This window comes from Geotrypetes seraphini, chromosome 15, assembly GCF_902459505.1.
Source record: "Geotrypetes seraphini chromosome 15, aGeoSer1.1, whole genome shotgun sequence".
In the NCBI taxonomy this organism is placed as follows: domain Eukaryota; kingdom Metazoa; phylum Chordata; class Amphibia; order Gymnophiona; family Dermophiidae; genus Geotrypetes; species Geotrypetes seraphini.
In genome coordinates, this window is record NC_047098.1 from 56,339,763 (window position 1) to 56,363,428 (window position 23,666).

The 23,666-nt window shown below is 42.4% G+C and overlaps 1 protein-coding gene across 2 annotated transcripts in view; it reads left to right on the forward strand.

Annotated features, from left to right (window-relative positions):
• Nucleotides 1-23,666, forward strand: part of CLIP2 (CAP-Gly domain containing linker protein 2) — a 169,398-nt gene that overhangs the window by 29,097 nt on the left and 116,635 nt on the right. For both annotated transcript variants that reach the window (XM_033922592.1, XM_033922593.1), the window contains exon 2: nucleotides 19,090-19,300. In XM_033922592.1, coding sequence (XP_033778483.1) covers nucleotides 19,189-19,300 — 112 coding nt within the window. In that variant the 5' untranslated portion in view covers nucleotides 19,090-19,188. The remainder of the gene's footprint in view (nucleotides 1-19,089; nucleotides 19,301-23,666) is intronic.

Genomic DNA, 23,666 nt, shown 5'->3' on the forward strand with positions numbered 1-23,666 from the left:
TAAAGCAGGCTGAAACCATTTTCCAGGTCAATTGGATGACAAAGTTAAATAAAGATTGTGAAGGGAGTAGAACTACCTTTCCTTTCTAAACTGTTTAACCCTTTGCCTTATGGTGCAGCTGGTTAATTAAGCCCAAGGACTCAGACTTCTAACAGAAAGGAAATATGGCATTCATTTCCTGTCCTCCTACTGCTATGGCAGTGATTAGTTACATATGTAGCAGTCTCAGTTCATTTCTATGGAAATCATAGTGAAATTCATCCGGAGAATCTGTTCTGAGGCTGGAATTCAGAGAATCTGGGAATCAAGCTGTCTTTTCCACATATAGGATGTCAGTGAGAATGGGGTGGGCAGAGGAAGTGGTGAGACAGCCAGAAACATTTGTGCTAGATCAAGCCTGTCTGCAGTTTGTGCTCCAGTAGGAATGGTGTATCTCTATGAAGACGAGGTACCCTAGAATCTGTGCGATTTAAGAATTTTAAGAAAGGGGGGGGGGGGAATAAAAACCATGTTTAGAGCACTGCATCTGAGACCCACTTAATAAAGGTCCATTATTTCTATGAAATCTAAAGAAAGCAGTAACATTAAGTACTGAGAGAAGTACATAGGAGCAATTTGGTAATTTAGGGGGTCAATTTACTGGTTAGGAGAGGCTCTTTTTTTTGGTTAACTCATGCTTCCCCAGCTAGTGCTGCTGAATTTAGAGAATGGCATGGGTTAACTCGGGGGTGGGAGGGGGGGGGGACAGAACTGCAGGGACAGATTACAGGGATGGGGCAGGGACAGGTACAAGGACAGAGCCCACAGGGACAGGTGCAAACTTTGTCCCCATGCCATTCCTTAAAAACTTGAGACTAGTATTAATATGTAAAAAAATTATCACATTTTTATTTTAAAGATTTATAAACCGCTTAAAACTAAGTGGTTTACATAAAAATATACATAGTTATAGCACAAAAAAACATACAATTCAGGTTTATCAACAACAGTACTTCTTTGCATTTCTTGTAAATTTTTTTGTAACAATGTGAATGTATCCATGTAATTTTCCTCCCATCGTATATTACATGAAAACATCAACAAATAGATGAGTTTTCAACAATCTCTTGAAAGTCATTCGATCCGTACAAAGTCTCAGACTCCCAGGAAGAGTATTTCACAGTTTCACAGCAGCTATTGAAAACATAGAGGCTTTCAACTTTGCATAGTGGACTCTTTCTTCTTTATCTGTTATCAACTTCATCCCTCCCTCAGACCCCAACCTTCTTCCAGGTTGGTAAATTTTCCAGAGATTTTGAAAGCACGGAGGGGCTGACCAATACAAAACTTGGTGCACTGTTGATAGCACCTTGTGTTGTATACTCTGTTGTAGTGGGAGCCAATGTAATTATTTTAAGACTGGTTTACCGTATTTTCACTCATATACCGTGCACCCGTGTAAAACGCGCACACGGGTATAGCGCGTGGGGAACTGGAATTTATGTAAATAAATTTTTATATACCGCACACACCTGTATACTGCGCATGCCGCCCCGACTCTCCCGTCGCTGCCCGACTCTCCTTTCGCCCGCCCCGACTCTCCTCTGGCCAGCCCGACTCTCCTTTAGCCCACCCCGACTCTCCTCTGGCCAGCCCGATTCTCCTTTAGTCCGCCCCGACTCTCCTCTCCCCCTTGAAGTCCTGTCCCCACCCTGAAAGCCTGATGCCCTCCCCCCCAACGTCCGATTCACCCCCCCCCCCCGCAGGACCGCTCGCACCCGCACCCCGAAGGACCGCTCGCGCTGGAACATGCACCCGCACCCCCACCCCGAAGGACCGCTCGCACCCCCACAGCCTCCCCCCCATCATGTAGAAGTTTCCTACCGTCATCCTGCTGCTTCCTCTGCCGGCGGTCCTGCCCCTTCTCTTAGCCCTGCGTCTACGCTGCTTCCTCTTCCGGCGGTCCCGCCCTTTCTCTGATGTCAGAGAAAGGGCGGGACCGCTGGAAGAGGAAGCAGCGTAGACGCAGGGCTAAGAGAAGGGGCAGGACCGCCGGCAGAGGAAGCAGCAGGACGACGGTAGGAATCTTCTACATGATGGGGGGGTGGGGAGGCTGTGGGGGTGCGAGCGGTCCTTCGGGGTGGGGGGTGAATCGGACGTCGGGGGGAACTATGTAAAAAAAAAGGGGATAACGCGCTCATGCATATAACGCGCATGGTTATGCACGGTTTGTAAAATTGTGTATAACGCGCGCGTTATATGCGTGAAAATACGGTAATATGGACCATGTTAGATGCACCAGCAATTAGCCTGGCTGCAGAATTCATCAATTGCTGCAATGCTTTATACTTTGTCTTAGTCAAACCAAGGTAAAGTAAGTTGCAGTAATCCAATCTAGTCAGTATCAGTGCTTGAACAATTGATCTAAAATCATAAGATGAGAGCGTTGGTTTCAATCTGTATAGAATATGTAACTCCATTTACATGGGTTTGAGCAAAGGAAATGAAAAAAAGACTCCGGTTAATTCAAAATACCGCCGCAAGATTGATCTTTGGTAAAACAAAGTATGACTATGTGTCACCTCTGTTAAGGAGTTTACATTGGCTTCCTTTTCGATTGAGAGTTCAGTTTAAATGTGCCTTCATAGTTTTTACAATCTTACATGGTATCTTTGATCTGTTGGTCCCTCTAGCTTTAAATTCTTCGAGATCCTCAAATTGCAGAACTATCCATGTATTTAAACTTTCTTTTCCCACTGTAAAAGGTGCCAGATCTATTAGTAAAATTGTTCATTACATCACCCCTTTAAAGGCACAAAAAATGCTACAGTAATGTAATGTAATGTAATTTATTTCTTATATACCGCTACATCCGTTAGGTTCTAAGCGGTTTACAGAAAATATACATTAAGATTAGAAATAAGAAAGGTACTTGAAAAATTCCCTTACTGTCCCCAAGGCTCACAATCTAACTAAAGTACCTGGAGGGTAATAGAGAAGTGAAAAGTAGAGTTAGAGGAAAAATAAAAATAAAATAAACATTTTAACAAGACAGCATTGATCTAAATACTTTGGAAGGTAGAAGAGAGGAGAGAAAGGAATAGAAGCAGAAGGGGGAGCCGTTGAACAGTAGAATTCTGGAGAAATTTAAATGATAGTACCTTGGGTGTATAAGGTCTTGTGGTGAAACCAGCTAGATACTACACAGGTATGTTCTCTGTGAGTTTGAATTATAATTTTTTTTTTTTAACAAACTTAAGTTTTTTCTTTTTTGGATTGGACAAAATTTAGCCACAAAATGATGGCTATTGGTGTCAGGAAGAAAAAAAATAAAGCTCATCTCATTCTAAACAACTGAATGATCCTTGGCGTAGCAGTATTATACAGACTGGAGCAGGATGGACCAGTTCAGAGGTTTTGATTTGCATATGGCTGCTGCAGGCAAATACAGTAAATCCTTGGATTTCAAGTAACTTGATATGCAAGTGTTTTGCAAGACAAGCAAGACATTTTATTAAATTTTAAATTTATATACAAGCAAGGTCTTGCAATACGAGTACATATAGTATTTTGTATTAAAGTTTTAGGGTTGTGGAATTTCCATTATTCTTATGGGATAATTTGCTTTGATATACGAGTGTTTTGGATTACAAGCATGATTTCGGAATGAATTATACTCGCAAACCAAGGTTTTACTGTGCAGTGTTTCAAATTCTTACTTGAACAGTCCCCAAAGAGTTCATTTCATAAGATTTGGATCAGAGTTTGACCTTTTCTGGATTCTGTGCTGCATTCGTGAATGGTTACCTCTTCCACAGTCAGGTTCCTCTTGGGCCCCATGCTGAATCCGGTTCCAGTACAGACTCCAAATTACATGCAGCCCTATAGTGTTTTGGATATAAAGCACAACTTTTCAGCTCTGAGGAGTCAGATTGGATGATTTCTTCAAAATGTCTCTGGCCATATTTTCAAGGACAGTATCCTTAGTGAGTCAGCTAGACACAGGCACCAAGGGAAAGTGACACTGCTTAGTCTGAGAGAGGCCCCCACCCCCAATCTTTACAAATATCATTTGAAAATAGTCAATTCCTATAATATGATGCAAGGAAATTCAAAGAAAAGCATTAAATTGATAAAAAAAATATCCACATCAGCCCTCTCGCTCATCACAAGATTCTAGCATATCAGAAAATGGATCTAAGGGAGAACAATCAAATGTATTCCATAAGCGCAAGCCACAGATCTCTGTTAAGCAGCAAAAAGGAGATAAAACTGTCGCTTCAGTGAATGAATTGCATTCCTCTTCTCTCAAGGAGCCCCTCCCCTGCTATCTCCTATTTCATAGCTCCTCATCAGCCTAGACAGACTGTGCTCCTGATATGAATTCCACAGCCTTCTGGCCATACTGAAGCATCTCAGAGAATGGCAGGGCAGAAGCTCCTTCTTCAAAGCTATATCATGCCAGGTAGACAAAGAGAAATAGTTTTAGAATAAGGAAAGGTATTAAAAAAGGTTACATCAAACAATATTCTTTGATAATTATAAAAATGAGAGCCAGCATGAGATAAGAATAAAATTTAATAATATGGGGGTCCTTTTGTTAGGGTGCACTAACTGATTTAGCGTTCGCTAAATGCTAAGATGTCCATAGGGATATAATGGATGCCTTAGCATTTAGTGCATGCTAATCTTTAGCACGCGATAAATCGGTTAGCGCACCTTAATAAAAGGACCCCATGGTTTCTTCTTTTTATCGATGTCCATTTGCTGCAAATTTGGGATTGCTAGTTCATCAGGAGCTTTGGACTGACTCCATTTCCCACGGCTAGAACGGAAACATTTTCCATTCCTTTTTAGGTCATTTTTAGACTTTTATCCACTCTTCAGACATATATTTTGTTCTTCTCAAACTTTTGTTAAAAGTATTATTTAATGTGCTTTAAAACTTTGTTACACCTGGAGACCAACTCTTTATTTAAAATAAATAAAATTAAGACATTTCTGAATGTACAAAAATTTATACTGGTAGTGCAAGCTCCTATATAGGGGGTACTGAAAAGTTCCCTGCCCAACTTCTAAGCATTATTTTGCCACTGTAGCTGAAAAGAGTGTTATCTTATTTCCTAAATTTCTGTTTCTCCCATCTCTCCTTTACTGGCTCTGGCAAGCCCTGAGTAGTTTTCTCATACATACAGGCTAGTAGCCTTCAGCTACCCTCAGTCACAACAATACTTGGGGAGACTGCTTTTTAACTGCAAAACGGGCCCTTTCTGATGACATCACTAGATGAGATGGCGTTACTTGTCCCATTCTGTTTGGTCTCTCTCACCTCTCCAGCTCTGATAAGTCCCAACTAGGCTTCTCAAACAGACGTGAATAGAATAGAGCTCAATGGGACTTGAACTTTAAGTCCCAAGTTCTAGAGAAATCATTTCCCACAATCTTTTAGTTTTAAAATTGAGAAGAACCATTCATACACTTTAACCTTAACATAGAGGACTATTAACCTTGACAACAAAATATTGTTGAAAGCAGCCACCGGGTACATCTTATTGTTTCATCTTCTTTTCAGTCCTTATAGAACAGGTCCTACTGGGAAAGACTTCTCTGTATATCATTTAGGATTTTATAGTCTCCGATCATATCTCTCCTCAGCCATCTCTTTTCCAAACTAAAGAACCCTAACCTCTTTAGTCTTTCCTCATAAGAGAGGAGTTCCATCTCCTTTATCATCTTGGTAGCTCTTCTTTGAACCTTTTCTAGTTCTCTATATCTTTTTTGAGATGAGACAACCAGAATTGAACACAATACTCAAGGTGAGGTTGCACCATTGGCCGATACAGAGGCATTATAACAGGGCTGCCCGAGTCTGGTCCTCGAGATCTACTGGCAGGCCAGGTTTTCAGAATATCCACAATGAATATGCATGAGAGAGATTTGCCTGCACTGCCTTCTTGGTATACAAATCTCTCTCATGCATGCTCATTGTGGATATCCTGAAAACCTGGCCTGCCAGTAGATCTCGAGGACCGGACTTGGGCAGTCCTGCATTACAACATTCTTAGTCTTGTTTACCATCTGTTTTCTAATAATTCCTAGCATCTTGTTTACTTTTTTGGCCACTGCCATACATTGAGCGGATGGCTTCAGAGTGTTGTCTTTTATTTGGACGCTAACCCCCAAGGTAAACCCCGGCATCTGTTAACTATGATTTGGGTTATTCTTCCCAATGTGAATCACTTTGCATTTGTCCACATTAAATTTCATCTGCCATTTGGACGTCCAGTCTTCCAATTTCCTAAGATCTGTCTGCAATTTTTCACAATCTGCATGCGTTTTAACAACTTTGAACAGTTTAGTGTCATCTGCAAATTTAATCACCTCACTTGATCCAATTTCCAGATCATTTATAAATACTTTAAATAGCACTGGTCCCAATAGAAATCCCTGTGGCACTCCACTATTTACCCTCCTCCATTGAGAAAAATGTCCATTTAACCCTACTCTCTGTTTTCTGTCCAATAACCAATTCCTAAACCACAACTCAACATTGCTTCCTATTCCAGGACTTTCTAATTTTCTCAGGAGCCTCTCATGAGGAACTTTGTCATATAGTGAGCCTGCTAATATGTAAATTGCTTTGGCTATATCATAGCAAGATGGCATATCAAAAACTAATAATAATAAGTCATGTCCAAGGTGATCGATTGAAGGAGCCAAGCGCCAGACCTCTAATTTTTAGATTTTGGTTTTAATCATCAGAGAGTTATGTTATGTTAGTATTTATTTATATAAGTGGTTTATATTCCGGTACTTGAGTACCCTGCATTGCTCCTCCAATGCCTAAGTCCAAAAGAGTATTTAAATAACACTTACCTGTGACTTGGAGCAGGGGTAAATGACGATGCACACACTTGCTAAAGTATAATGCATGTGTATTGTCTTTGCTAGACAGGAAATGCATGCATACACAAACCACACCCAGAACACCCCCCCTTCAAAACGGTACATGCTGTGGGTAGACACATGTAACGGCTTTTCTGAAATTACTTTTCTGTGGATACTGGATATGGCCATTTCCACATGTCAGCCCACTATTTACAAGTGCAAATTCTGCATAATCCTCCTAGAATGTCAAGAAAGACATGGCGGTACTTGAGGGAGTACAAAGAAGAGCAACCAAACTGATAAAGGGAATGGAAAATCTCCCATATACCGACAGATTGAAGCAGTTGGGACTTTTCTCCCTGGAGAAGCGAAGACTTAGAGGAGACATGATAGAAACCTTCAAGATCCTGAAGGGCATAGAAAAAATAGACAGGGGCAGATTTTTCAAATTAAGGGGCGCCACAAGTACAAGGGGGCACTCGGAGAAATTGAAAGGGGACAGGTTTAGAACAAACGCTAGGAAGTTCTTTTTCACTCAGAGGGTGGTGGATACATGGAACGCGCTTCCAGAGGCTGTTGTAGACAAGAAAACATTAAATGGTTTCAAAGAAGGTTTGGATAGATTCCTAGAAGAAAAAGGGATTGGGGGGTATAGATAGGTATAGACCATTGCTCAGGCAATGGGCCTGATGGGCCGCCGCGGGTGCGGACCGCTGAGCAGGATGGACCTATGGTCTGCCTCAGCGGAGGCAACTTCTTATGTTCTTATGTTCTTAATGACTGGTGTCTAATAAGACAAATGTATTATTGGTGGAAGGTGATTTTAAACCCATCTCCAACTGCTATTAAGATCAGAGGTGTGGAATATTCCCTAGTATCCTCCTTATGGCTTTTGGGGGTATGGATGGACAGATGCTGCTCTTTGGGCATGCAGGTTGCCAAAGTGGTCAAAAATCTTTTCTGCTAATGCACAACTTGTGCTATGTTCATAACTATTTTGAACAAACCCAATATCAAGTTTATTTTATTTTGATAAACCACCTACTGACCTGTCTAGGCGGTGTACATACAAAATTAAAAGATTAACATAGTTTTTGAGGGGTTTAATCAATACATATATTAGACATAGATATTGTACATAAGGTAGGGGGGAGATACTAGTTACATTTGAATATTGTTAGTTGAAGCTTTGATTTTAAAGACACTGCAATATTTTACCTCTGTCTTGCTCAGGGGACCTATTGAAACAACTACAGACCATCTACAATGCAGCTTTGAGGCAGATTTTTTTTCTTTATCTAAGTTTGATCGTTTCTCAGATTATTATGTGAAACTACATTGGCTTTCACTTCGAGTGTGGATGATGTTTAAATTCTATTATGTGTTTTATAAAATACTGTATTGTATAGCTATTTCCATAAGCAGCAAAATACCATTTCTTTGGGATGGGGGCCCCAAAGGCTCCGCCCTAGCCAGAAGAAAATCCTGCTGCATGTCTCACCAGCTTCTGACTCACCCATTCCCCCCCTTCCCGGCACTGTATTTTTACATCTTCAGGTAGCCGCTGTGCAGCGTCAATGAGGAGGCCGGCCCCCAGAAGTAGAATGAAGGGTTCCGGAGCAGGCCTGCCCGAAGATTTAAAAGTACAGCGTCGGAAGAGGGATGGGTGGGCAGGAACCAACCAGCGACCACCAATCTGTGGGGAGGCCATGGCCCCTGTGGCGTCCCCCGGTCCGATGCCCATGACTCCTGCATATCTGATCTCTAGGTTTAAATGGTCGGAAAATACACAGTCCCCTTAGGGGTCATTGGTTATTCAACTACCTAACCATTAAAGGAAAGAAAATAATGATGTTATTGGAGAGCTTATATGCTTATCAGGCAGCTAAAGTGGATGAGGAAGTTTTGCAGTTGTTATGCGCTGCTTTTACTTTTAAACATTTTAAGAGTGAATTAAAGACTGTTATTGTGAAGATTTATGATTAACTCATTGTGATGTATGCTCTGAAAATTTTAGCTTTCTACTTCCTGATGTTATTCAGCTTCTTTTACTGTGTACTCCGCCTAGAATTGTGAGGTGTGACAAACTATAAATTAATAAAATGTAAATGTAATGTTATCTACCTCTGTACAGTGCTGTGTAAATCCGGCATGTGCCATTCACATGATATGATCATTATTTTACTAATGGCTATGTTGCCAGCATTGCTGAGGTATCACACTTGTTTCAAGGGCTCAGGATTGCCTACTTATGTGGCAGCTGATGGCTTACTGGTTTTCTCTGTGGGAGGAATCACCAGTTGCCTGTCACTTGTGCTCTGAAATTCACAGAAGTCTCTTGTCTTATTGACTTTCCAGTTTTGTTGTGCCGGCTTTTTCATGAAAGGACACAGAGAAATCGAATTGAAGTCTCTTCATATTTCTCTAAAATGCACTGCCTTACATAGTGAAGCAGCTATATATAATGTAATTTATTTCTTATATACCGCTACATCCGTTAGGTTCTAAGCGGTTTACAGAAAATATACATTAAGATTAGAAATAAGAAAGATACTTGAAAAATTCCCTTACTGTCCCGAAGGCCCACAATCTAACTAAAGTACCTGGAGGGTAATAGAGAAGTGAAAAGTAGAGTTAGAGGAAAAATAAAAAGAAAATAAACATTTTAACAAGATTTTAGTTTCCAGAAAAAGGGCTACTACTACTACTGTCTGGTTTGGATTTCTTGAAGAGCAACTGCTTACAAGTTATTCCACACTTTTCTTGACAATTTTTCGTTTCATTTCATATAATTGAAATGAAAAGTGTCACGAAAAGTGTGGAATAACTTGTAAGTTCCATGGCTCCACATCATTCTTTTCTTGGTTGGGCTGAGAACTTTTTCAGCAGTCCCTTGTATTGTGATGTCATAACATAAGAACATAAGAAATGCCTCTGCTGGGTCAGATCCGAGGTCCATTGTGCCCAGCAGTCCGCTCACGCGGTGGCCCAACAGGTCCAGGACCTGTACATTAATCTTCTATCTATACCCCTCTATCCCTTTTTCCAGTAGGAATTTGTCTAATCCTTTCTTGAACCCCAGTACTGTACTCTGCCCAATTACGTCCTCTGGAAGCGCATTCCAGGTGTCCACCACACGTTGGGTAAAAAAGAACTTCCTAGCATTCGTTTTGAATCTGTCCCCTTTCAACTTTTCCGAATGCCCTCTTGTTCTTTTATTATTCGAAAGTTTGAAGAATCTGTCCCTCTCTACTCTCTCTATGCCCTTCATGATCTTGTAAGTCTCTATCATATCTCCTCTAAGTCTCCTCTTCTCTAGGGAAAAGAGACCCAGCTTCTCCAATCTCTCAGCATATGACAGGTTTTCCATACCTTTTATCAGACGTGTCGCTCTCCTCTGAACCCTCTCGACTAACTCCATATCCTTCTTAAGGTACGGCGACCAATATTGGACGCAGTACTCCAAATGCAGGCGCACCATTGCCCGATACAACGGCAGGATAACCTCTTTCGTTCTGGCTGTAATACCCTTTTTGATTATACCAAGCATTCTATTTGCTCTCTTAGCGGCCGCTCCACACTGTGCCGTCGGCTTCATTGTCATGTCCACTAGTACCCCCAAGTCCCTTTCCTGGGTACTCTTATTCAATAATATCCCTCCCATTGTATAGTTGTATCTCGAGTTTCTGCTCCCCATTCCACCAATGCTTAAGAGCCAACCTTGGTTTCCCTATACTTGTGCCCATTTACTAGATGCATTTGCCTCATTGAAATGAAAAGTATCAAGAAACGTGTGGAATAACTTGTAAATTTCATGGCTCCACATCATTCTCATCTTGGTTGGGCTGAGAACCTTTCAACAGCCCCTATGTAGTAACATAGTAGATGACAGCAGAGAAAGACCTGTATGGTCCATCCAGTCTGCCCAACAAGAAAAAACTTCTGGCATAAGGTATGATGTGATACTACATATTAGGCTTACATTTTGATTAAAAATTTTGATAGCAATTAATCATGCTATTAAAAATTTTAATCGCTTTATTAAAAGCAGGGCATAGCCAGCAGTCTTTTGGGGGGGAGCACAGGTATCAGACCTTTGCTGGTGTGGATGCTGAAGCCCTGCCAGTCAAAGAAATCCATTGCTACCACCAAGAACCCACAGACCCGAACCTGCCAGGAATGTGAGATCCGCCCCCCCTACAATCCGATAAGAAGATCAACTGTTTTTACACCTAAGCAGCAATAGGACCAGCCGCCACTACCGGGAACCCTTTGCCACGTTGCTTCTATTCCTTTCTCTCCTCTCTTCTACCTTCCAAAGTATTTAGATCAATGCTGTCTTGTTAAAATGTTTATTTTATTTTTATTTTTCCTCTAACTCTACTTTTCACTTCTCTATTACCCTCCAGGTACTTTAGTTAGATTGTGAGCCTTCAGGACAGTAAGGGAATTTTTCAAGTACCTTTCTTATTTCTAATCTTAATGTATATTTTCTGTAAACCGCTTAGAACCTAACGGATGTAGCGGTATATAAGAAATAAATTACATTACATTACATTACATTACATTGCCACAGCTGCCGCCCCCACAGTGCCTCAAGACAGAGGAAGTCAGTACGGTGCGTCTGGCCACTGATGCTGGCACTCCACAAGCATGCTCAGCTTATGAACAAACTGAGTATACTTGGAATATGTAGGGTTACCAGATTTTCTGTCTGAAAAATCCGGACCCCCTAGACCCTCCCGCGGGCCCTTCCAGTTCCATCCATCCCTGCCCTGTCATGCCCTGGTCCCGCCCCCAATTCCACCCTGGTCTCACCCAGGCCAGCCTTCATTCCTACCCCAGCCTCGCCCCCCGCTGCCTGCTCTCGTCGGGCAGGACATCCGTGCGTGCGCAGATGCGTCACGATGTCACATGCATGCACGCAACGTCATCATGTCGTATGCTGCATGCGCGGATGCTCTACTGCGCAAAGGAAAGCTTTTCAAAACCCGGACAAAGTGCCGGGTGCCTCTCCTCCTCCCCAGTGTGCCGCGGCACACCTGAAATCTCAGGAGGCACGGTAGCGTGCCACGGCACACAGTTTGCGATATATTGCAGTAGCCAAAATCAGGATGAAATTAGCTTTGTCCTATGGTGAGGTGGCAACTTTCCCTATGACAGACCTGGAGCTTGTGACACCCGTCTATAGTCTTGTTCTAATGCAGGGCTTCCCAAATGTATACCAGTGATGTCCACGTCAAATATGCATAAGTTAAAGTTGCACATCTGTTTCATTCATAATGTGAATATCCTGAGAGGTCACTGGGACAGGATTAGAAAACCCTGTTTTAACAGGACTGCATGACATTCATACGCTTATCTGGCTCGAGTAGGAGTCTGGCTACCACCCAGGTCATACCGAAGTAAAGTGTTAAGTTCTTCCTCTGTAACTGGATCACTCAACTTCCCAACCCCCACTACAGCTGCTAATCTTAAATTCCAGTATTTTTAGATTGTGGTTTTTCAGTGTTCCCTGTGGACTCTAACTTCCCATGCTGAGGGTAAAGCTTATTTATTCTTGGTAACATTTGTTTTCAGAAATCCAGGGGAGAAGGCGAAGGACGCTTTCTTGCAGTGCTTTTGTTTTTTAAGTATAAGGCTGTCAGCTCAGGTCTAGTGTTCAGGCTAATTACTACCTGCAATTTAACCCTACTCCCGACAGGGGCTGCTCTCCTCCCCCCACCGGATTAACCCAGTGATGCTTGCTGAACCATGCCTGACTTTGTAGACATTGAACTACAATTCCATTTACTTTTTTTTTTTTTCTTGTTTTAAAAAAACTCATATCCAAACCAACCACAATTCTGGGAAGGGAACAATTATCTTACACCTTGATTCATTAGACAAACAGTAACTACCGTAGAACACATCCACCCATTCCTTTTTTTAATAGATGAAATGGAGCAAAAAAAAAGCAGGATTGACCTGGGTAAGGCAACAACTCTAGACTAAATGCAAATGTTTTCTCATGTGTAATCATTATAATTACATCAATGGCAGCAGAATGGGGTGGGCCACTGCGGTTCAACCGTTGTTTTGCTCAACAGCAGATAGACATGGGGATGGGACCGACGCTTGAATTATTTGTCTCCTCAAATCCCTGTCCCTAAATTGCATTATCCTGATAGCCAGGATCCTGATTTGGGAACCTTGAAGATGAATTTGGAACATTTGAGCATCCTGAGGAAGGATTGTGTTTTACAGCAACATGGGAAGATCCAACACATCATGCAAATGATTAGTGAGCAAACAAAATCTCATTAAAGGGACAAACTATAAAGTATATGTACCTATATCACCAGATAATCCCGCTTCTACTAATTGGCACTCCTTGTAACCTTGGGCAGGTCACTTTACTCTTCATTCAGAGCCAGCTTAAAAATCAGGCAGGCTAGGCAGTTGCCTGGGGGGGAGGGGGGAGGAGGACAGCTTTTGTATATAGTAAAAACAGCTGATATCAGAGCAAAACAGCAGGTCCAGCAGACTCATTAGCCTATTCTTTTACCAGCATGAAAGGTGGTCAGTTTTCAAAAAGAAATAAATAATGATGAGCTTCGGCTGCATCTGGAGGGCCTCAAGCATTCGCAGATGTGTATTAGGTCATGTGCGCATGCTCAGAGGCCCTCCTGAAGCGGGCAAAGCTTGTCGGGGCTTTCCAAAACCTGGACAAACTACGGGGGTTTGGAAAGTCCATCCAGGAACCCGGACAGCCCTCTACAAAGAGGACATGTCCAGGATTTTGCAGGACATCTGGTAACCCTAGTCTTACTGTACAGTAAATGTTGGCCCTAACACAGAGATGTCAAGTTACGCAGTTCCAAGCTGGAGACTTGGTTTTGAACTTACAAGTCAAAGGAGTATGGGATTTATAGTTCCTGATCCTGCCCTTTGAAATCATTGCTGCAGTTCCCATAATGAAGCAGGATGGGGTGGCCAGAAATCCGGGACTGTCCCAAAATCTTCAGCCTGGAATTGGGTAACTTGGCAACTCTGTTAACATTTGCTGTGCAGAAAATCCCTCACTAGCTGTATAATATAACTTAGTAAAAGAGCCCCTAAGTCTAAAGCCCAAATTGAACCCTTCTGTCATGTGTGAGAAAACTTGAGAAAGACTTGAAAGTCTTTGTATCTGCAGATATTTACTAGCTTTACAAAGGGTAGGGCTGGCCAAGTATTAGGCCTAGAACAGCGGTAGGCAATTCCAGTCCATGAGGCATGAAGCAAATTTGCATGCCTATCACTTCCATCATATGCAAATCTCTCCATGCATATTCATTAGGGCTAGCCTGAAAACCCGATTGGCCTGATGTTCCTCCAGGACAGGGTTGGGAATCACTGGCCTAGAGCACCTGATACTCTTGCACTGGTCCTGACATAGAAATCATCTCCACCCACCCAGTTCACCAGTCTTCCTTTCTCTGGTTTTATTTTTGTGAGGTTGGCATGGAGAAATGTCCATCTACTACCCAATCACAGTGATTTTTTTTCTTTTGGCAATTTATCAGTCTTTGCTCTCCATCATAGGCTGGTCTGTGCTTGCTAATGGAATGAAAATACCTCATCAGCCTCTCAGCCTAGCAGTCACAGTGATCCTGCCTGATGAACTGATTCCCATGTGTTTTCCGGAACAGAGCCCTGCTGAATACAGCAATGCACTCCCAGCAATTAGACTGGTGCCACCGAGCCCTAGTAACCTCCTGAGTATAAAATGATTGACTTCTAAGTAGATAGTAACATAATTTGTACTGATTACAATGGGCAATATTCAGTATGTGACCTGATAGTCAAAGGATTTACATAGCAACATAGTCAATGATGGCAAATAAAGACCTGCATGGTCCATTCAGTCAGCCCAACAAGTTTGATTCTGCTGCAGCCCAGTCACATTCATTATCAATGCAGGATTAAACCAATAAACCAACAATCCAATCCATATTGCTAACAACATTTTACTCACTAAGACAGGGTTATCCTATGGCTTCAGAAAAAGGAGGACGGACTGAGATATCCAGGTTTTACTTCCAGTGAAAGCAATGAAAGTAAAACCTGGATGTCTCAATCCAACCTCCTTTTTCTGGAGCCATATGGTAACCTTAAACAAAGATGTCTTCCACCCCGCCACCGAGATACACAGCATGCATAGTCATAGCATATGATTCATTTAGGATTGCAGAGACAAATCATCGCTTTCTCTAATTCAGCAGCAGCAACATAGTGGAGCCATGCACTGCACTGGAGAAGGCAACGGCAGACCACTCCTGTATTCTGCTTTGAAATATCACAGGGAGGGTTCCTCACTGTGCATGCAGTCATGGGGTTGGTAGTCGACTCGAAAGCATACACACACACACACTCTATGTTCTACCAAACGTTAACTGTTGAAACAACACAAAGTATTAGGGTACGGCAGCAGCAGGTGCCCCCTTTCCTATGGTACTTTCTGCAGCAAAGTTTCCAAGTTTATTGTATATTTGAAATACTGCATTACTAATAACATCTATGTGGTTCATGTTAAAATTGAATAATTTTTTAAAAACAAAGTAGAGAGTAGAGAACAGAGATTGCATACTCCACAGGACTTACTCAAGGCAGGATTATAGTTTCCAAGTTGATTTACCGTCTATCAAGTATTAGCTAAACAGTTTACAATAGTACAAAAATGTTTCTATATATTATGGAAACTATGGACCATTAAAAAATATTTTGATCCTGTGTCTTTTAGACTATTAGTGCAATCGTTGATCTTACCCACTCTGGATTACTGTAACATCATTTATTTTGGATCTTTCCCAAAAAATTTTAAGAAGACTGAGAATAATTCAGAATACCGCGGTTCGACTGATATTTGGTCTGAAGAAACATGACCATATTAGCCCATGTTATCATTTGTTGCACTGGTTAGCATTGAAAGCAAGAGTTCTATTTAAATTTTCTTGCATTTGCTTTAAGTTGATATCAGGAGAGTCTCCAATTTACTTGTCTCCTCATTTTGAGTTATATAGACCAGTGTTCTTCAACCTTTTTACACCTATGGACCGGCAGAAATAAAATAATTATTTTGTAGACCGGCGGTGTGTGAGCTAAGTTGTGGGCCAGACCCCGCCCATCTCTACACAATCTCCACCCCAGACCCCGCCCCCATAATAGTACTAATTGTAACACTATTTTTTCCATTCATTTTTCACAGATACACAATATAATCTTATTAACAATACATAATGGTTAACCACAAAATTAAACTACACAAAGCACACTGACAGCAGATGTAAATTCTCAAAATTGACATAATTCAATCACTAAATTCAAAAAATAAAATCATTCCCCCCAACCTTTCTTGTCTCCTTCCCTCTATGCTATGCCTTACCTTCTGTCCTGCTCCCACCTGGCCATTTTATCTAGTGTTATCTTCAGGCCAGCTCCCTCTTCCTCACTGATGCAGTGCACAAAGCTGCGGGCAGCAGCTCCTTGCATGTCCCGTGCCTCATCTGGAAGCCTTCCCTCTGACGTTGCAACATTAGAAAGAAGGCTTCTGGTTCAAGCGCAGGACACGCGTAGAGCCACTGCCCGTTGCTTTGTGCACTGAATCAGTGAGGAAGAGGGAGCTGGCTTGAAGATAACACCGCATCGAATGCACCGTGGACTGGCGGTTGAAGAACACTGTTTTGGGCCTGATGCACATGCTGTCCCTTTGGACCTGCAGGAAATTTCTGTGGACCCTATCCTAAGCCAAATGGTGTCAGATATAAGACCTTTTTTGATAAGACCGTGGAGGGGCATAATCAAAAAAAGCGTCTAAGTCCCCTTTTGGCCTAAGTCCTTAAACGTTCAACGCAGAAGCAGGGAAAGTGTTCATAACCAAAACAAACGTCCTTGTTTTGATTATGGCCTTCCTCTGCCTAAATGCCCAATCTCCACTACGTCTACAAGTACACCTGTATGATGTCTACACTTTTTAGCCATAATGAAACAAAAAAAACGCCTAAGCCCCAAACGTCCAACAGAAGAGCTTTTAGGCGAAGGAGGAGCCAGTCCTTCGCCTAAAAGCTGGATTCTGTAACCGGTGTCTGTCAAAAACAACACCGGTTACAGAATCCCCCCCCCCAACCATCCAGGCAGGAGGGTGCCCAAGCCCTCCTGCCAAGTCGAATCGCGACGCCCCTCCCTCCCGACAACATTGGGGCAAGAGGGAGCCCAAGCCCTCTTGTCCCGCCGACTCCCCGACGATATCGGGGCAAGAGGGAGCCCAAGTCCTCTTGCCCCGCCGATTAACATCAGGCCAAGAGAGAGCCCAAGCCCTCCTGGCCCCGGCGACCCCCTACCCCAACCCCGCACTACATTACGGGTAGGAGGGATCCCAGGCCCTCCTGCCCTCGACGCAACCGCCCTCCCCCCAACAACCGCCCCCCCAAGAACCTCCAATCGCCCCCCCCGGCCGACCCCACGACAATCCTGTCAGTTTCCCGTCCTCATTTCCTGCTTATAACCTGTCGGCTTCCGATATGTTGTGTATATTCTCTTCGGTAAATACAGATGCAAAAAATGTGTTCAGTTTATCGGCGATGGCTTTGTCCTCCTTTAGCACTCTCTTTATTCCATGGTCATCCAACGGCCCCACCGCTTCCTTCGTAGGTCGCTTCCCCTTAATATATCGAAAGAATGGCTTGAAGTTCTTCGCCTCCTTGGCTATTTTTTCCTCATAGTCTCTTTTGACCCTTCGTACCACCTTGTGGCACCTGCTTTGGTGTTGTTTGTTCTTTTTCCAGTTTTCGTTCATTTTTTACCTTTTCCATTTTTTAAACAAAGTCTTCTTGTCTCTGATCGCTTCCTTCACTGCTGCAGTGAGCCTGCCAATTCCTTGTTCCTCTTGGATCCCTTGTTGATAAGCGGTATATATAGATTTTGCGCCTCGGTGATCATGTCCTTGAAAAGGGACCATGCTTGTTCTAGCGTTTTTACAGTGCTTATCCTCTTCTTAATCTTCTTCCTCACCATGAGTTTCATCCCTTCGTAATTCCTTTTTCGGAAGTTCAGTGCCATGGTCGAGGTTCTGGATCAATGTTTTGCCCCCGTGTCCAGGTCAAAGGGGATCATATTGTGATCACTGCTTCCCAGCATCCCTTCTACTTCTACACCTTGCGCCGGTGTAACCCATTCTGGGAGTTATCAGGAGGACAAGCTAAATAATAGATTAAATAATTAAATAACTACTAATTCAGTGGCTCCCAAGGCAAATGTGTGCCCTCATAAGTCAGCTGATGGTATAAAAAAGAATATGTGTTTGTGTGTGTTGGCGGAGGGGGAGGGGGAGCCAGAGCTATTGCACCCTTTACAGTTCTGTCTTTACAGTACATTTTCCCCACCCCCTGTATATTGTCCTCCAGTCAGCAGGTGGAGTCAGTGAGCAGCACTTCTTATCTGCTGCTTCCTGCTCTGTTGAGTTTCCTCTGCAGTTAGACCCATGCCAATCTCCATTTTCTAAACTGCAGTAATTTTTATACTGACCGCAACACCGGGTACTTGCATAACCAGCCTTTTCCCTTCCCTAAACCCTACCCCTTGGATCTTAACATCATCTCTCTGTCAGAGCCCTCCTCCCCCCCCCGATCCTCTCCCAGATCAAAGGTCAGCATTGATGTTGAGTGGTCCCAGGCAACAGGAACCCTCCTCTACTGCTTCTCGGATCAACACCTAAATCCAAAATGGCACCAGTGACCCCCTAGCATTAGCCTCATGGTACTACCACTAGAGGTCATCTTTCCATTTATTTAAATGAGCCCCTTATTGAGCTTCAGAAGAAGAAAAGAACCTGTGGGGACTATTGTAAGTATCAGGAAATCAGACATCTGAATTTCAGTTTTATGATGACATAGACTTCTTGTGATAGTTCCTAACCCAGTTCTTGAGACACACTCAGGCAGTCAGGTTTTCAGACTATTCAGTGAGCTTGCATAAAACAGATTTTCATAGAATGGAGGCTGTGCCTGCAAATATAGGTCATGTATATTCATTGTGGGTATCTCAAAAATTTGGCTAGCTGGGTGCATTGTGAGGACTGGATTGAGAAACATGGCAGTGGGAACTAAACCCTTTTTAGTATTGCCTGTCCAAGATCTGCTTTGTTTGTTGTCCAGTGCACAGAGAGGACATTTCTCCTGACTCCTCCTGTTCTCTTTCTCGCAGGCCTGCAATGATGGAAGGAATGGCACACCATCCAGAGGCCTGACAGGTTGATTTCCCAGACCGGGGCAGTTAATAATCCATGTGTAGAGAGTCACAAGCATGCTAAAACCAAGTGGGCTCAAAATTCCTGGCCGGGGTGCTAAGCACTCCAGCCCTGTGGGTCGAACCTCTGCAGGAGCAGCAGCGTCGGGCAGTGGTGGCTCAAAGGAAGGTAAGGTAGCATGGAATTATGGATGAACAGTACTTAATGTGCATTTTCTTTAATGCATCTTTAAAAAACATAATACATGCTAAATTGATTTAATATGCTTTAAGGTGAGCTATGAGAGACTGCTGAAAAGTTCTCAGTCCAACCAACAAAATTGGTGTAGTCTCCATTAAGGCGGAGGGTAGGGGATGTTTGGTGGGGGCGTCTGGTACGGGAGTGGACCTTCCCGTGGGAGGGGAGTCGCATTGGTAGGAGGGAGTTGGCATCCCTCCTTTCTTTTGGGGGAAGGAAGATGGTAGGGAATAGTTTGGGGAGAGGGCCTCCATTGGCAGGAGGGCGTGGGCTTCCCTCCTGCCAATTTTCTTTTGTGGGGTGGGGGGATGGGAGAGGGAGGTTGGCATGGCAGGAGGAAGTTGGGCATTCCTCCTGCCGTTTTCACTGCTTCAGGGAGGTGGGGGGGGGGGGTGGTTTGTGGTGCCAGTTCATGGGGAGGGCCGTCATCAGCGTGAAGGGGTTTTTTTTTAAATCAGACAGATATTGTGTGTGTGTGTAGCATGCTCAGCATCTGTGCCCATTAAAAAAACAAAAGTTCCCTGCCCCAATAGCTAAGTGGCAAGAGGCTACTTTTGGTGCTTCCCCTGCCTTTCAGCGGTTATGGCTTTCCTTACCAGCTCTGCACATATGTGAGAGCTGCTCTCACAGTGCTCAGTCAGAGGCCAAGACAGGGATTTTGATGAACATCTGTGTGAATGATTTGCATGAATCGGCCAAAAAATCGTATCAGAGACCCACATGGTCTTTCCAGTCCTCTTTAGTGCATCTAGCCCTAAGTGTATGGCCCTCAACATAACATAACATAACATAATTTTATTTTTCTATACCACCTTAATCAAAAGAATTCTAGGCGGTTTACACAAAAGAGAAAACGGGATAATCATTGAAATACAAAATATTAATGGTAAGAATACAGCATATTAACTAAAAAGACAGTAAAAATATTTAAGTTAATGCAGTAAAATTATTATGTTGAAAATAAAACCTCGAATTAGGAGAAAAATTAATCAAATAGTACCGTCTTAATTTCTTTTCGGAAGGCGCCGTAAGACAACATGGCTCTGTTAATATAGTTTCAGGTTTCAGGTTTATTTAAAAATTTGATATACCGCCTTATTAAAAATTCAAAGCAGTTTTATATAATATATAAACATAGCATAATAACAACGCACATTAAAAACAAATTATAAACAATGCTACAAACAATCAAACGCATTGACAAACATTAATTTATTGATACAAGATGGAGGGCAGAAATACAATTTGTATAAAGAGAAAGAGAGGGGAAGAGGGATCAAGACAAAAGGAAGGGGAACAAAGTATAAAAAGTCTAGAATAATGTAAAATAAGCTAAAATGATTAAAAGATGGCAAGGAACAGATTTCCATTACCATCCTTAAAAGGACTATTATACACCATATGCGTCTTTAAAAAGAAAAGCCTTCAAGTTACCCAACCAGGACTGTTTACTAGCATCCTGTCTAAGAAAGACCTAAATTTACAGCCTAAAATCTTCGGATATGCAAATAAGATACAATTCCTGGTTACTGTCACGGGGTTATATAGCATGAAATGAGATAAAAGGTAGGTAGGGGCCAATCCCCAGACCAACTTGAAACAAAGGCATGAAAATTTAAATATTACTCATGCTTCCACTGTTAACCAGTGTAATAATCGATAATAAAGATTGATATGATCGCTTTTCTTCAGCCCAAATATCAGGCTTTTTGGATGACTGCCCCAACTTTGTTGGTTGGGCTAAGAACTTTTCAGTGTGTCCTCAAACAAATTAACTTATTTTCAACATTTATAGTCTGTTTAACCCTGAAAAGCTCAAGGTGTATTCCAGTTAAAAATGTAACAATATAGATAATAGGCAGTATCAAATACATTCACTCAGAATATATGGAGAGACATTTTAGAAAGGATGTTTAAATTTGAATTTAGACATCCAGTTTGGGCCACCTCAAATTCTACTAGTATTTTAGATCAGGATCCTCCAACTTAGAACCTGTTCTAAAACATGAGGAGAAATGTACATTTGAGTTCTTGGTTACTTGTGGCATTAATATCCATTTTAGAAAACTAAACATCCAAATAATCAGCATGTCAAAACAAGCACATATTGAAGCCATTTTGAAAACATAAATGTACTTTTGTTCTGAAGCTGTCACAGAGCCCTTTCAGCAGAGATCTCAAGCCCTGTGAGATTAAAGGGGTGACCTCTGCTCAATGGAAACACTTATTTGAAACCTAGGCATCCTAACAGATAGGTCACGATGAGTGTGGACAAAACTTTTATTGGAACCACTCAGTCTCAATTATGAAAAGGACAGCACTTGATAGACGATGGACCTGAAAACACTCTAAATTTAGAGGAAAACAAACATGATTGAAGAGGACCCAACATGGGCTGTGTTTCAACTAATACTTACTCATAAGTCCTCATAAAACAAGTGGAGGGGCATAATAGAAAAAGACCTTGTGGATGTGGGAGGGGCCAGCATTGTGATGGACTGGCCACCCAGACATGGCAACAGAGCAGGCAGGCACCTTATAAGGCACTGCTATGAACTTTACAAAAAGGGTGCCACATAAACATCTCACCAGAACTCCCTTATAGGTTATGGTGAGCCCTCCAAATTACCCCATATCCTACTATACTCACCTGTTTACAACTCCAATAACCCTTATGGTGCAGGTGGCACCTACATGGCAGTACAGTAGGGTTTGGGGGATTTTGTTGGGCTCACATTTTTTACCATTAATATAGTGGTTAGAGTGGCTTATGAGCCCGGGTCCTCCTCTCTATGGTTCAGTAGCCCAACCTCCAGACTACTTAAGACACCTCTGTGCAGCTCTACTAGGCTTTTCTATGCCAGGTGCTGATGTTCTGGAAGCAGGTATGTACGTTTTTATTCTGAACTTTGTGGGGGTGCAACAAGGTCAGTGAACACAGGGGAAGTGTGTGGAGGTCTTTATTTTGTCCCTGCAGTGGTTATCTGGTCATTTTGGATACCTTTTTGGCACTTATACCTGCTTTTACATCGTCTAAGTTACAATGTATAAGTTTTGCCTAGGAAGTCTCGTTAAACATTCGCTTATCCATGCAGGATGACTAAGTCTAGGTCTGCCCATATCCTGCCCTAACCACTCCTCCAGAAACGCCCCTTTCAGCTCTGTGCGCACAGTGGGATTCAGAGGCCTAAAATGTCCAGGGATACATCCAAAAAGCTGTTTCGATTATCGGCACTTGGATGACCTGTCTTTTAGATCGTCCAAATGCCCGCTTGGATGGGTTTTTAGACTTATTTAAGTTTCGATTATGAGCCCCCATACTGTATAAATGCAGAGTATCAACATCTGTATATGCAGATATTAAAAACACAGACTAAGATGTGAGGTGGTAAAATGTGAAAATAATGTATACAAAATGAAAGAATACTGGTATTAGATGATACTAGTGTAAAACAGTGATGCATGAAAATATGATGAATTAATACAAGAAATGCAAGTAAAAGTATATAGCATGATTTAGAAGGATTGAGGCGGAAGACAGAAGTGGCATAAAAATGATGTGAGTGATAAGAACAAAAGTGTTCTCATACTGGGACAGAACAAAGGTCCTTCAAACCCTTTTTCCAAAAGTGACCAAACCAGGTCACAAGTATTTGGCAAGAGTCCAAAAAAACTTCACTGGCTCCCCATCCAGTTCAAACTCCTCTTACTGACCTACAGGTGAACCCACTCTGCAGCCCCCCAATATCTATCCACACTTATCTCCCCCTATGCTCCTCTCCGTGAACTCCGTTCATCAGGCAAGTCCCTCTTATCTGTTCCCTTCTCCTCCACTGTCAACTCCAGACCCTGTCCCTTCTATCTTGCTGCATCATATACAAGGAACAGACTGCTTGAGTCATTACGTCAGGCTCCTTCTCTAACAGTATTTCAAATCCGAGCTGAAGGCCCACTTTTTTGAGGCTGCTTTCAAATGCTAACTCCCACTTACTGTAAAATTACCTATGTCCATCCTATCATTCTCTCTGTAAGAAACACCCCAGCTGTCTGTCCACAATGTTATGTTATGTTAAATCTACAGCGCTGCAAACTCCTTTCAGTGCTATAGAAAAGATAAATAGTAGTAGAAGTAGTAGCTTATCCTAGAAATAAGCAGTGGATTTTCCCAAGCCCATCTTAATAATGGTTTATGGACTTTTATTTTAGGAAATAGTCACATCTTTTTTAAACCCTGCTAAAGCTAACTGCTTTCACCACATGGGAAAATTTGTCCGTCAGGCACTGCAACACCAGGCGG